The sequence below is a fragment of the Acromyrmex echinatior genome, chromosome 4 (assembly GCF_024713525.1).
Source record: "Acromyrmex echinatior isolate Ae372 chromosome 4, ASM2471352v2, whole genome shotgun sequence".
NCBI classification, from domain to species: Eukaryota; Metazoa; Arthropoda; class Insecta; order Hymenoptera; family Formicidae; genus Acromyrmex; species Acromyrmex echinatior.
The window spans coordinates 15,738,288-15,753,613 of NC_141855.1; the positions used below are offsets into that span (position 1 = coordinate 15,738,288).

The 15,326-nt window shown below is 36.5% G+C and overlaps 1 protein-coding gene across 2 annotated transcripts; it reads right to left on the reverse strand.

Moving 5' to 3' along the window:
• Positions 1–120: 120 nt before the first annotated feature.
• Positions 121–9,940, reverse strand: LOC105145481 (hypothetical protein). 2 transcript variants are annotated; one of them, XM_011055029.2, is made up of 2 exons: positions 6,088–9,939; positions 121–5,952 (listed from the first exon to the last, which is right to left on the reverse strand). In XM_011055029.2, exons 1-2 carry the CDS (start codon positions 7,392–7,394, stop codon positions 5,715–5,717), a joined length of 1,545 nt encoding a protein of 514 aa, XP_011053331.1. In that variant the 5' UTR covers positions 7,395–9,939; the 3' UTR covers positions 121–5,714. The 2 variants fall into 2 exon arrangements, with proteins under 2 accessions (XP_011053331.1, XP_087261352.1); XM_087405226.1 differs by having other exon boundaries at positions 121–9,940.
• Positions 9,941–15,326: the final 5,386 nt, after the last annotated feature.

Consider the following 15,326-nt stretch of genomic DNA (forward strand, 5'->3'; position numbering starts at 1 on the left):
TCAACGTAATTTTATTAAGTGATTTCACAGTGAGATAATCTCGTTCATCGTTTTCAAAGTAAGTGCTTTGGATTGCGATGTGAGGATTCAGAATGAAGGACATTTTATTAGTTTACGATATTTTAGTTAATGATATTTATTTGTTGCGACAAAATTGCGCGTATACATTATATTCACATTATTTCTCTATTTATGATATTAGCGTACGTATGTACGTACACGTGGAAATTTTACTCAGCGATGTACTTTCGTCGCAAAGGAAAAGCGCGGTTTTTTTTGCGCAACGTCGCGTATCTTCGCATTTTCTCTTCAGTGGAAGATAACTCTATCCTCATTCCTCACCATTCGCCGCCTTCCGCGTGTACGTATCATATATGCAGTTATCTATATATGCAGTTATAAACGTAATGAGTCTTCTTTCACATTCTCAATGGCACATTCCTATCAGTGCTCGTTTCAGACGCGAGGGTTAATAATTAATGACAGGCGTCTTACGTGCACGACGCAATCGGCTTCAAAATAAACTATCGCGTCCAATAGCACACACACACGCGCATACATACACACATACACACACGAGTGCATATACATCAGTTATGGTGTTATTGATTGTCGTACAATAAAGTAGCGACCTGTGCCTTACCACACGAAGCAACTATGCAGTTTCTCATTTCACTGTGGAAAGCTGCAAGGTCGTGGAGTAGTACACCGGCATCCGGATGCCATTAGCGCATTCCTTTGAATGCATTTCGTCCCCTTCATCTTGCGCCGCTCTTCCGGCGGTTGTTATACTCGTGCACCGGCTACCAACCGACGGAAGAGTGATAAAAGAGAAAGAGAAAGAGAAAGAGAAGAGTGAGGCACTCTATTCTCGGACACTCTTGTACCGCTATACGTGTCCCCTTACGCGATCGACTGGTAACGAATCGTCATGCACGTATTGTTTAAAGCCTAGACTTGATGAAGTAAGATATACACGGAGAAAGAATGATTTTGTTAAAGTATTTAAAGATTTAATTAGATAAGAATCTGAAAATAATTTTATTGGATCATAAAAATAATTATGTAACAATCTTAAGTATAATAAACGATGATGTTAAAAGTTTCGATATTCTAACAACCAGTTTAATTATTTTAAATTATTTAAATGGTTTAATAAAATTATTTTTAGATCTATATTGTTTTTTTCTAAATACGTACTTCAGTAAAACTCATCTTTTTGTGTAGAATTACGCAAACAACAATGTAAATGGACGATAGAATAAAAAATAAAAAAATAACGAAGAATAAGAAATAAATCATTATTTACGGTTAACCGTGAATAATGTATCATTTCTTAAAATTTCCTTCTGTTATATTTGTAACTTTCGTTGTGATTTCTAAGCCAGCCTTCGAAGCCAGTTATTCATTTACCACACGATAAACAGATGCGTTTTAATATATTATGCGTATTAGTATAATCGTTACATCAAGTTTATATATTTGGCATACTAATCAGAAAGAAAGAATCAAATGGAAGACGGTAGACGTTTGTCTGAATGTACAGAGTGATTAAATCGACAAAAACACAGTTATAATATCGGAACGCCATAGCTATACCGCTCATAGCATTTATGCTAGATTGCGTCGTTTACATTTTATAATTATGAGTTACAATTGCAAATTATAAATCGCTAATGTCGCGTCTCACATGACATTTCATTATTCTATACATTCAAGTATAATGGCTGCATCCTGGCGAGAAAACGCTAGAATAAACAAACTTGAAAACCGTTGATGCTTCCAACTCGGGAAAATGTTCGAAAGAGAAAAATTATAAAATCCCTTTAGATTCTTTTCCCTCTAATAATAATTACGTTTTCTGTATAATATCAATGTGAAAGAGAAGAGAATCTGAAGAGTCTTTTATTACCGCACTTTTTTTCTTCCCTCAAGATAAAACTTTTCACTTCGTGTCAAATAGATATATCGCTTAACACTGACATTGCATTTCCTTTTCATTTTTTGGGAAGGGAAATTTGTTATAGTCTAATAATTCAGTAATTTTTCTTTCGAACATGTAAAGTATTCGGGCCGCCGACTTTCCTTGAGAATATCTAAGATTTTATATCCAGCTTTCGACTCGTTCGAAACAATGAACTCATCAAAAAGCCCTTTTATTAACGGGAGAGAAAGAACGCGCTCCACTTAAGCTACCAATCAAGGTAATTTGCATTCCACCGGTTGTTTGTTACAATCCTGAAACTAGAGTATCGCGTTGGACGATTGGCGGTTAACCCTGAAAATTATACGGGAGAACGGAATGTGGCCGGCAACGGAGAAGTTCGCGTGTATAGTGCATATAATGCACCGTAAGTGAAATAACGCGTCTCGTATTCGAACAACCGTGATGCTTGGCATCAAAATTCGTTCGTTCTTTAAAAAGTTTCAGTAAAACAGTCTGAATTTTATCAGTCGGATCGTTTTGCTGAAATATAACGTTTCAATAAAATGGAAATTTCCTGTCAAAACATTTATAAACATGTATATTCTCGTATCTCTGTTATACATATTTCAAATAGAATCAAGACATTCTCTGACGTTTCTGCGTGACTTAATGGCATGCTCCCTTAATTAACTTTGACTGGCTTATTTGATAAATACACATATGTATACTTCTGTATTCGTATGTATATATTCGCACACTTTTGTGATGCGGTCCGCTCATAAATATTATACACTCACTTTCTTCTTCAGTAATATATTACAGTAGCTGCAGCAACAATCTTCGCAATAGTCAATGTACAGTTTTATTTTATCAGACGTCGTGAAGTATCTGGAAAGAGCGTGACAGAAAAATAAAGAAAAGAGAGAATTATATATGTTCGCGTTGCAACCTTGGCGTAAAAACGACATGATAACAATAGTCAGTGACTAATACGTGTGCATCCATTTACACAACCGAGCGATAATAATTAGTGGCGTAGAATTCTCTTTTTTTTTTGTTCTGTGCGTTTGTACCTAAATGTTTCTTTTTTTTTTTCATTCGAATAACTGAATGGAGAGAAAATTCAATCTGGTGGCATTTAATCTTTTAATATGCATATTGGTGATATGACTTGCAGTTTTCTTTCATCAGCGAGATCTTAGAAAAGGATCACTTCGGAGAAAAAGGCATTACCTGTCGTTTCCTGATTTGCATAATACTTCCGTCACGAACAAGTTATGCGGTGACGTGTTCAGTAACGATGTCTACGTGTCGCCGTAACTTTCTGCTCGAAGTTATACATCGATTAAGCAGAGATGTCACCTTCTATAAACATGTTGTTGCTTATAATTCCGAGTTTACATATTGAATAGCTTTGCATATTATTTTTCTATTCGAATATTAATTTAGCAAAAAGCATTATGTAAAGCTTCTAATGAAAGTGCAGAGTTGACACACGCACACACAAACGCACACGCATACATATATATACATATATAAGATTATGTTTATTTTTGTACTATTCCACGTATAAATGTTATTGAAGCAACTTCCAGTATATAATATTTTAAATGAAATTTTTTTATACTCACATAAATAAATTATTCTCTTTCTGTTCGTAGAGGGATTTTTCTACGTAATACCTATCATTATATTGTTCGGAGAGATTTGTGGCGAAAGGCGAAGCTTTTTTTTATAACTCATAATTGACGCGCTCGATGACGTGCCAATCGAGAGAGAAACCTCTGAGCGGCATTTGAATGCTACGTTCCAGTTGCGTAATAACGAATAATTATTCTTACGCAGTTCTCAATCACTAATTACTGAATACTGATATGTACATGAATCATTCAGGATCTTCACAATTAATAAATGATAGCTCGCCATATATTTGTATTTGTCTCGAGTGACGTATAAAACTGAAAGAATTGAAGTTACTATTGATAAAATTGAGACTTTCGAGGATTCGCAGGCGACACGTCGAGATCGTTTACGTAACTGCATCACGATGAAGTAAGTGAGAGTGTTAATTATAGCGACTGAGCGATTAAGATCTCCACCGTGATCATCAGCACTGACGTCTACGCAAAATCATCTCGGAGCTTAAATATTTTTAATCGATGAGGACATTTGTATCATTATAATTTACAGAGAATTGACGTCTTTTATAATACGATGTGTGTCATCCTCTTGTCTTTAAAAATTTCTCATAAAATAATTGCTTTCAACCAGAAATGTCGCGGATAATCTTATCTTCAATAATAAAAATCTATTTTTTAAGTAATGCGATAATAAACGTACGATATTTTATTTGATTATACATATATTTATGTACAATTTAATTTCGAACGAGAACATTTCCTTTTGTGTTTAAGCTTTTGCTTGCGACATCAGTACTAATGTGCTGCGATAAAACTTCAACAAGCGCGTGGCCGCAAAGTGTCATAACCAAGGACGCTTTTCTCGGTCGACGTAATATACGCGTCTCGCGTATTCTTCGCAATTGCAACTATCTGATCAGACTTTTTTATCTGCTTTTTATGTAACGCCATTATATTGCTTTTTTCCATGAGTTATATAAATTGCACAGATGTTATATGTGTAACTAATCAATTTCGAATTATATCTCGTTAAAGTGCTGTTTAAAAGATATAATACTTTATTTAATTATATAAAAGAAAAATACTAAAAGTTCATTGAAATTTTGATATTTTCAAGATGTGTTGTATATATTCAAATATCCGAAAAAACTTTGAATGTCGACGACATTAAAATCTTAAACCTTTATTTTCACAGAGAAAATATGTATAGCAATTTCATTTTTCTCCATGCTTTACGTCTTCTAATGAGTTTCAGACAGTAAAACTGTCTCTTTTCTAAGAACCGGCAATAATTATTACCCAATTATTTTGTTCTGCGACAGAAAGGTCGTTGCGTTTCTCGGAGGACGTTATGTCATTGTGTAATGTATGATGTTTTTTGTTGATTTTTTGTTTTTATATAGAATATATTAATCTAATTGAATTAGGAATTTTGATAGACAATTAATAAAAAAAAACAAAAATATACTTTTGTCATCAAATTAAGTATAAATTATAATGTTATTGAATTAATTAAGAAAAGTAATTTAAAATACATCTGCTGGTATGTAATACCGTTAAGTAAAACTTGCTACGGAGAGTCGGAATTGCAATGTTTTGCAATGCAGTCTTTTTCCACGTGACATGACAACGGAACGTGAAATCGCTCGTAACTGTAGCGCCGATGTTACGCTTGGGGAAGCAAGCTGCAAGAAGATGTTTGTTAACCCAGACAAAGTCGCTTGCATCAACGCGATCGACCGGAAAAAGCAAAATTCATTTTGAACAATTGTCTAGCCGTAACATCATTGATAAAAGAAGAGAAGATTGCACGAAGTTTTATCGATCGGACGATAGTTATTAATTATTCATTATATAATGTTTTCATTATTGGCAGCTGGATTGACGTTCAAAGACACCATATTTATCTGTTATCATAAATGTGTTTGTTTTAATATAGTGAAAAATAGCATATCATTAGTAATTGAATTTATGATCATGATGTCTGATAAAGAAGGTGAATCAATTTGATATCAATTTAACTGTAAAAATGCTTCGCACTCTTTAAAGTATTTTCTTCTATAAAAACTATCCAGAAATCGCTCTGAACCACCTAAAAAGCTTCAGACAGCATGACACTGCAAGAGACTAGTCTCAAAGAAGCGATTCTAACGGGGTCTTGGCCTAGGCAACGGTTGAATCTGTTGCTGTTGGTGATGATGATATCCTCCTCTCGAATTTGGAGGCTGCGTCCGTTCTGATCCATCGTTGAGATTCAATCCAGCAACCAACTGGGCGATCTCACGATCCTTCTTCTCCTCCTTTGGTAGCGCATTGCCGTTCTGCGCGCTGAAGCCCAAAGAGGCTAGACTGCCATGGCTTCTGCTACGATGTTCCGCCCGAATGCTGTAAGAAAAGGCTCTCTCGTTCAGATGACCCTTCCGTCGATATATGCCGGTACCAAAACGGGACTCGTTTTCCGGACTATCCGCCTGCCGAGTGATTTCCGGCGCGGTGAGATCTGCATGAGAGGCAGCTAACCTTCTAGATGTGCCCAAGGTGGAGTTATCCGCCTCCGGGTGTCGTCTGCCTCTGTTTCCTGCGGTACCGTACGTGACCGGTGGATAAATTGGTGCTGCGGTCGGCGGTACCACCGGCAAAGGAGCGTAGACTGGGACTATTGGTGCTGCTGCCGGAATGGGTCTTAAACGTGGATGATGACTCTTTCGTGGCAAGGTGGCTGCTGGTACCAAATACATCGGCGCTGGTCTAGCCAAAGTACCGGCGACGGATCGACTGCTGGGTGGTAGTGGATGATGATGGTAATGTTGCTGCCTGATAGGATGACCCAGAGTGTGATGTCCGTGGCCGTTGGCATACACGCCTTGATGTAGCTGATGATGGAGGAGCTGCTGTTGTTGTTGTTGCTGTTGCAATGCGTCCTCGTGCAATGAACGAGTCTTCATTTTTTTCAGCTTCTTATTAGTTTTTCTTCGCGCGGAAGAGGTTTCCTCCAGCAACAACGGTTGAGCGGGTGGAGGCGGGGGTGGTGGTGGCGGCGGTGGGGCAACCAACTGGCGTGGTCTGGATCCCTTCGTGCTTCGCAGGGTGCCCTGTTCCTGATAAAGACCATCGACTTCGTCGCGACCCCTGGCCCAAACTTTATGATTTTCGTCGCCATTATACAGACTGAAGTCGTCGGTCGAAGCTGTATCTAAGCGGGTCGTTTGAGGACTATCCAGAGTGGTGCTCGAGCCGCCTAGAGTGTGATAGAGACTGTTGTTCGATTGATGACCAGTCGCGACCCCGTTCGTTGTCGCCGATGATGGTTCCAGGCCTTTCGCGTAGCTGCTATCGGCATAAGCGTGAAAGCAACACCTTACCAGGGCATTGGCCGCCATATCCCGTTTGCAGATGAACGCATGACACTCGAGAACTTTAATGCCGGTCGTTCTTCGCAGGACGGCGGCGAACAGGGGTGGATGATTCGCGCTGGGCGTCCGCGCGAACGGCGAATCCAACGGCAGAAAACGTGTATTGGATGTATCTGCGTTTCCACCTTTGACATGTCTAACCGCCGCACAATAGTGAAGCGCTTCGATAGGGAAGAATCGCGTAATTTTTTTGCGATGTTCGTCAACATTCTCCAAGAGTAAGCCATTGCTCCAAACACTTAGCCAAGAGTCAATTCCACGCGCACCCAATGCACCCTGCTCGGGATAAAGTTCTCTCAGAGGCTCCTGAACGCCCAGGAGTCCCTCTTTGCTCGCGTGAGGTACTGAACTACCCAAATAGAGTACTCTACAGCGACAATACGGTGTCGCCGTATCCTGATTAGCTCCCCTCATTTTTTTTTATTCGGCTCAATTAACTTATCGATCAAAAAGATTCAATCGAATTGAATTTCGTGATACAATTTGGAAACTTCGAACGCAATTAATATTCATTAATAATCAGAAAGACTATCTTTGACAATCCAGTTGTCGTAAAAAATCAAGAACTTTGGTTTAATCCAATTAATATCTTATTAGATAATTGCTTTTAATTTTCGAATAGAAACAAAATATTATCATATGCGAGTTAGTCGCATGTTTTATAAGATGATATTAAAAATGATCTAGAATTATTCTAAACGAAGAAACCATTCGGAGATTTCGACGCGTGGTACCGTAGATTTTATGACAAGCGTCGATCTTCCCGATCGGCGACAGCGATATGATTTTTTTTCTTAGTTATAATATGATTCTCAACAATTATTATCTGGAGAATTTCCCACGCGTAACATAGACTCGCGGATGTGACTCAGGAGCTCATTGAACGATTATGTTGCGTCGAGACTCCGCCTGGTAGCACTCGCAGTCGATTACGCCAGTCGCTGCTTTCCAAAGACAGGCGGATAAGCGGTGTGTACACGATGCAGCGCACATACGTCGTCGCAGCGTTGCAAAATACGTACGCGCAGTAACAGCGAGAGGAACTCGGCAGCGTGGATATTTCGCAGCAGCTGTAGCCGCTCGCTCCAGAGATCGCTTCAGGCCATTATGGCCGCCTTCTTACAAATCCCCTTCTGCCAGTATCGGGCCCCGTTTGATTCCCTCTGTCCCTCCCTCCCTCTCTCTCTCTCTCTTTTTTCCTTCACTATCTCCGTTGCTTTCTTTCCCTTTATACCTCTTCTCTCTATCACATACAGCCCCTTCCCGTGCTCGGTCTCTGTCGCTTCCTTTCAGTTCTCTAGGCTTCTCCAATCCCTTCTCCGCTACCAGACCCGGGACCCTCGCTGGTATGCGACGCAGTGGCGTAGCCAGTCGTTGTCCTTTACTAGCACCTCCACGTGTAGCTGCTGTCACATGTACATATACGCATACTCAGTACACGATACATTCGCGGTCAGGGATCACCATAGATATCCTTGGAGAATGACGAATAGAGAAAACAGGCCGATGCGACGGTGAGAATTTAACACCTATTTCTGCGAGCTGTGTGCTGATGTATGTGGAATCCAGAGGCGCGGCCGCAGGCGTCGGCCGCGCGAATCGCTGTACCAGCACCGGTGGGCCTCATTGGGCCTCACGCGCGGAGATAGCGAAAATGGCGGATGCTGCTTTCGTTCGACCGTCAACTCGATACTACGAATCTTTTCTGAGCAATGACGGCGAATGCAGGCTCGAAAAAGCGTGACAAAGTCCATATGGGTCTCAAGATCGACACTGACACGATCGACGTTGCGGGGAAGCCGCTCTTGTGCCGTTCTACGCTCGCACACACACACACACCAACCACGCCACACGCACACACGCGCACGGATGGTCTCGGAGCGGAGCGGCAAACCACTACCTACCAGTACGTTCGTCTTCGAACTGAGAACTGGTGGAAGGCGTGAGACTTCGTGACTGAGTCCCACTCCGCTTCACTACCAGACACTCTCCCACTCTCCTCCTTTACGATTTTCATCGTCGCCCCTCAGGTCGCTCCCTGGACTCCTGAGATCCTGTCGCCATACCTATCTCCTTGACGCGCCGTCGCGTCGACCGTCGTTCATAGAACGGCGGGAATTATGCCGAGAGAAATGGACATTCCTCAGTTCGATTTTATGTGGAAACATTTAATGGCGCTTCCCTTTTCCTGCAAATGACGTAACGCGCTATTTTGCTATTAATACTAGTTAGCACCTTGAGTCGAGATGTGACATTTTAACATCTCTTAACACACAAGAATCTTTTACGCACCAGCATGTGCCAGGATGTCGCGAGAGAACTGATTCTTCAACATCGTCAATGTTAAAAGACGTAAATTTACAGTTGCGAATGCTGAAGCGAAAATCAGATTGTAATACAAATTGTAATAAATTTTATATATTTTAAATATTGTATTTTCAATTAAAAGTGATATAGTTCCAATATAGTTTCATGTATCACATACATACTTCATATTTGTTGTTTTATTACAGAAATCCACAGAGTCGTACACCTGATGGCTTTGCATGTTGCCCTTTATAGGTCAAAGATTGCGTAGGTACTGTGAAAGAACTCCTGGTGCACACTCCTTTTCACACACAACTGCCGGAGCATGGGAAGTAAACGATTGTCTCTTGACAAGAAGTAAGATTCGTGGTCTCGAGGTCGTTCTTCATATCGTCGAAGCAGAACGTAGCCACGAAGGTGAAATCAACAAATTTATTGCGTAACAACGTGAACTGAGACATCTCTAGTAGAACCAGACATAACAGGTGCAAAAGATTTTCTAAACTTTGTTTTACCTTTTACTGCTTGCGTCTTATATTCAAGTTTAATTTATGTAGATTTCTTTTTGACACGAATAAAAAACTCGTATCTCTATATCTCTATATATTATATCTACAGAATATTTTACTGTTTTATTAATAAACACACGTAGAGATTGGAGAAGTTTTTAAAGTAAGTAAATAAAATTGGATATTTTTACAAGTAATTATTACGTAACGATATCTTACGTAAGAATAAAATTTCTCTTCGTACCTATTATTCTTCTCGTTTTTATTGACATAAGTTTTGTTTCTGTATTATATGAACGATATATTTTCCGCATATTTTACTTGGGGTCACCTCATAGAAATGAAATGTTATCAATGCATTTTCTACACAATTAACCGCGAGCACCGACAGAAAAATGAGAAAATCCGGTAGCGGGTTCGTGTCGCGAGCGTGAAATCGCGGGGACGCGAAATCAGGGTCGCGTGACCGGGACCCTGACCGTGGCTCAATGTCGACATTTTTCAGTGGGAATTCTGCTCGAATCCTTTCGCACAGCTGACACATTTAGAAACAAGACGAATACGGCAGAGTCATTTCCGTTCGACATGAAATGTACGAATTAACCTGAGTACTGTTGCGTGTAACTGTATCACAATTTTATAACGATAAAGATACTTGAGATCCAATTAAGATTTCCTGCTCCGCGTTCCTTAAGATTTGCTATTGAGAAATCAGAAGATGTCACTCCTTGAAAATGTAAGTTCTTAACTAATTTTTGATATTTAATGTTGTATCTTACAATATATGACAAATTAAACGTGTTAAAATCATTTTTTTTTTACCTTTTCGAAAGATTTAGAGAACAAATGTATGTTTTACAATCTATGGAAGTCTTTTTTATTTTCACGATTTTCTTAGATGTGAGAACGCATACTTTTTATGGTGCCATATCTCAAATGAAGATGTGTTTTATTAGAAAAAGACTAAAGAAGGTTGGCGAATATTTATCAAGTTTCTTGGAAAATAGGTAAATATTCGAGATAGTTCGAAGTGGGGCTGACTAGTATGCAAATAATTGTTTTTTTTATTGCAAAACCTCTTAAATATTTATTTCGGGATTTGGAAATGTTGACCTTTGATTTGTCTTATATCTCGAAAGATATCTAATATATTTACATAATTCAGAATCCGCATGAATCATAGAATCACAATGTTTTCCTTTTATAATTATAATAAAAGTTATTATTATCAAATTCGCAAACTTTCCAATCCTATAAACGCTCAAGTCTCATAAAGTCCAGATACATTAAAAAAGCGTTTGTCTCAAACTGTTGAGCGAAAAAATCGATCGTCCAGTGGGTCAGTGGGTCGTCACGTTAATTACAAAGACTCCAAAAGCCGTGTGTACAGTGCAATCACCTCTTGTCCAAGAATCCTCTCCAATCCCCTCTTCGATGACGTTTGCTCGTGACTGGTTCACTTATCGATGATATTATCTTTTTTCTTTGCAACTATATTACCTTGTACGCAACATATAATATAATACAAATAAATTATTTTAATATTAAAATAAAATAATTTTAACAAACTATTATCTTCTAATAATATATATTTCACGAGCAGTTATAAAAATTCCTACTTAATTTCCATAAAATTTAATAAGAAATAAGAATTAAAAAATAAGAAAAAGAAAATAAGAAATAAGAAACAAAATGTCTAATAGCATGTATTACAAAAATTGATGTAATATAATTTTTAGTAAAAAAAAACAACAATTTTTGTATCTAAACAAAATTTTTCGGATTTTTCAAACATTTTATTTTGTCAATTTTATGATTGTTTTTAATAATTAGATAAATTAGAATAATTAGGTAATTTAAATATACGTAATAAGAGAATATATTTACAAAAACTTCTAGTTTTTCAATTAAAGTTATCTAAGAAACATTAGTCTATTATATGTGAATATAATACACATAGTTATAATATAATATAAGTTTCAATATAGATGAATTTGTTAAGATAGATAAACTTCGGGTAGCAGGTATATCCTGAAAACTTTAAAATTAAGATAATTCGGTGTGGTCCGATAGCGAGAAAGCATATCTGTGTCGATGATTGTATAAATGGCTTTCTAACAGATGACCAAGCGGACAATTCGAAAGTTTTATGCAAATAGAGGCGATAGTCTTGTGACGCGCATTTGTAAAAATCCGTGAAATGCAAAGGTTTGTCGACCCGGCATGAATATCCGCCGCAGTCGTCGCTGCCCATTTTTGTCGAGGCGCAGTACTTTCTTTCACATGCGACGGGTAATTGTTTTCCGCGTGCCTGAAACTGCCACGATGCGTAAATGACGACGTTGGCGCGCGATTAGACGTTAGACCACGAGAAAGTTTGGTGAAACGTTAAGAAAAAAACAATTGAGCGTTATGAACTATGAGTCGTTTTAAAGACAGTAATTAACAAACATGATTTGTTACAGAAACCTTTTAAACTTTTTGAACATCTTAAATTTTAATTTATATTTACTTGAGTCCTGAATTGCTTCCCGAAGTATTGCGAGCGATTTTCCGGACATCCTGTATATTTAATTTTGAGATATGTAATTGTTAAATCGGTAGTAAAGAAAAAAGTCAAAAGAGTTATAATTTACTTTTTATTTTAATTACTGTGGAACATTGATTTTGTCTTTGGCTTGCGAAGCAATTCAATCATTTCCAAAGTTTTTGACTGAAAACGCTGTCCTCAGAATTTGCCTATTACGTCACATTTCATTTTAAAATGCTATCTTTTACCTTTAAAATGAGATTTTTTAATATTTTTGTATGATTTTTTATAATCAAGTTGGATTTGAAGCTATCACCGTTTCTGAAGTTTGTTACTCAAAGAAGCTTACTCGGGCTATGTTCCATTTAAAAAATTAAAAATTAAAAATTAAAAAGAATAATAAGAATAAAACGAAAATAAAAAATAAAAAAACAATAAAAATAATTAAAAAATTAAATTTAAAAAATATAAAAAGGAGTGTAATAAAGTGATTACTTCCACGTGATGTTACCTGCGGAAACACATGTAGTTGAATGATCTTTTAGCAGCTGTCATGCTAATTTCGGAATGTCAAGTCTAAGAAACACAAATCAAAATATGACACTTGCTAACTATACATGATCAAGAGATACGATAATGTCTCGCGCTAAGTGAACGCGCAGCGCGACAGCGCGAGGCAGCGTATGTCTAACTTCAAATTCACGTAACTTGGTCATAAAAAATCGTACAGAAACCAAGAAACCTTCATTTTGAAGGTAAAAGATAGCACTTTAAGATAATGTAGACAAAACTGGCAAAATAAAATTTTCTTAACTGCAATACCATTCTAATAGCCAAAATCTTCATTTTTGGTCTATATTACTTCATTTTACTCGAAAATATAATGTGATAAAATTTTTCAGAACACGGATTCAAATTCAGCGGCCAAAAAACTTGGAGAAATGACACTCCACATACCAAAGACAAAAAAAAAGTCAAATTTTGTTCCTCAGTGTTATATTTTTAAATAATAAACTTTACATACACATGTATACCCACAGTGTTGGCTCGTATATGGTATTACTATTGCATTTTTTATTTAATTTATTAAAGCCTAAATATTTTGATATATTTAAATCAACTTTTACAACGCTCACGGAATTTTTACAACGCTCATTCAGTCGTTTTTTTCTTGGAAAATATATACATAATTTTATATATATATATATATATATGTGTGTATATACGTATATATAATATAAAATTGAAAGCTAAACTGCAATACTTTTTATAGAAGATTAGTTACCAATTGCAAGGAACTTCATGATAATAGACTGCGATTCGTTCTTTCTCTTCCATGACGGTTGTGTTTTAAGTATTCGTGTGTCTATCAACCTCTCATGCGCCGATTGCGTTTGTACTGTTCACTTGGCGATAGCGTGACCAGGCATCGAAGTCGCCGGATTGAGTAGAATAACGGGAGACATAAACGCTGGAGATATTCACCGCTCATATATGACATTGCTGCCATAATAATGACAGTTTAATTCTGCTGATTAAAGTGATAATTGAATCAAACGTTGCAAATACTCCGTGTAATATGTTTAATGAATTTATATAATTCAAATTTATGTAATTTAGAAGGAGCAGTTGCAATATATTGCTAACTTGTATGTAAGGCTTTATTAAATTACAGTAAAATTATTATTTTTATTATAAGCTTTTTATTATATTTTTAGACGCTTTAGATTTTATTAATAGGGGAGATACTGGGGACAGTTGTAACAATTTTTAAAAATATACATATATTTCTTTATTTATGACATATATGTTTATTTCTTTTAATGCACATGACGCAACAACTATTTAGCTTTATGATACTATTTGCAAAAAGATGTAATTTTAGGCTGTTTACGAATAAAATATCAAAATCCGAATTGGTACATCTTGTTCCGATTTGGGGTAAAATGAAACAGAGCTGGGGAAAGTTGCAACATGTTCTAAAAACAAATTATCTGTACTCAGTACGTGCTTGCATCGCAGATTTCGTGGCTGTGACAGATTTCCTAACCTGAATAATTGTTAACTTAAAATATTTCGGTTCGAAATAGAACGACACTTTTTTATTGTCAAATTTTTATTTTTACACGAAAACATATTGATTTAGTGTATTTTTATCAACATTTGAGGTGAGCGGACTCTTTTTAACATTTACCGTTAATTGTAATGATGTATAGTGTATTATGTGTTATATAGGCGATGTGGTACTTTTAACCCCAAATCGATGTTGCAAAAAGTTATATAAATATATTTGAAATCATTTAAAAAATATCAAAAAAGACATATAGCTTGAGAAAACGTATTTTAGAATTAATAAAATGAAAATATGATAAAAAACATTTTATTTGAAAGTTTAAAGCAAAAAAGTATAATATAAATTTACACTTACATGGCTCTTATCTGAGCATCTTACATATACATATATAACTTCTTTTACATGCGGCGCACGCGCGATATCACGAGGCAAATGCAGGCCTCGATACCGACTATTTTTGTTCTTCATATGATCATCTTATCTCTTATCATTTAAAGATATACGCATTGTTACAACTACCTCCATTACAAGCGTTCCCAATCTCCCCTATATTAGTAATAAAAATTATTTACGGAAGTAATGTTAAAAATGTTCATAAATTCTATACATATATATATATATATATATATATATATATATATAAAATATATAAAATACATATATATATATTAGGTGTTGGAATTAATTCGTAGCGTTTTTTAATGAAAGAATGTTATTTATTTCACATGAGCATTAAAAAATACATTAATGAAAGTACTTCCCATCACTTGTAAAACGCTACGAATTAATTCCAACACCTAATATATATATATAAAATCAATAGTATAACTTAATTAAATATAGTTACAAATATTACGACAGTCAAACTCGTCGGAGAATATTATATATATATTCACGCAGGAAAAGTTTAAAAAATTCCTTCTCGC

What these genes read in the sequence shown, in the direction of transcription:
- LOC105145481 (XM_087405226.1), bottom strand. Translation starts at nt 7,394, where the DNA reads ATGAGGGGAGCTAATCAGGATACGGCGACACCGTATTGTCGCTGTAGA.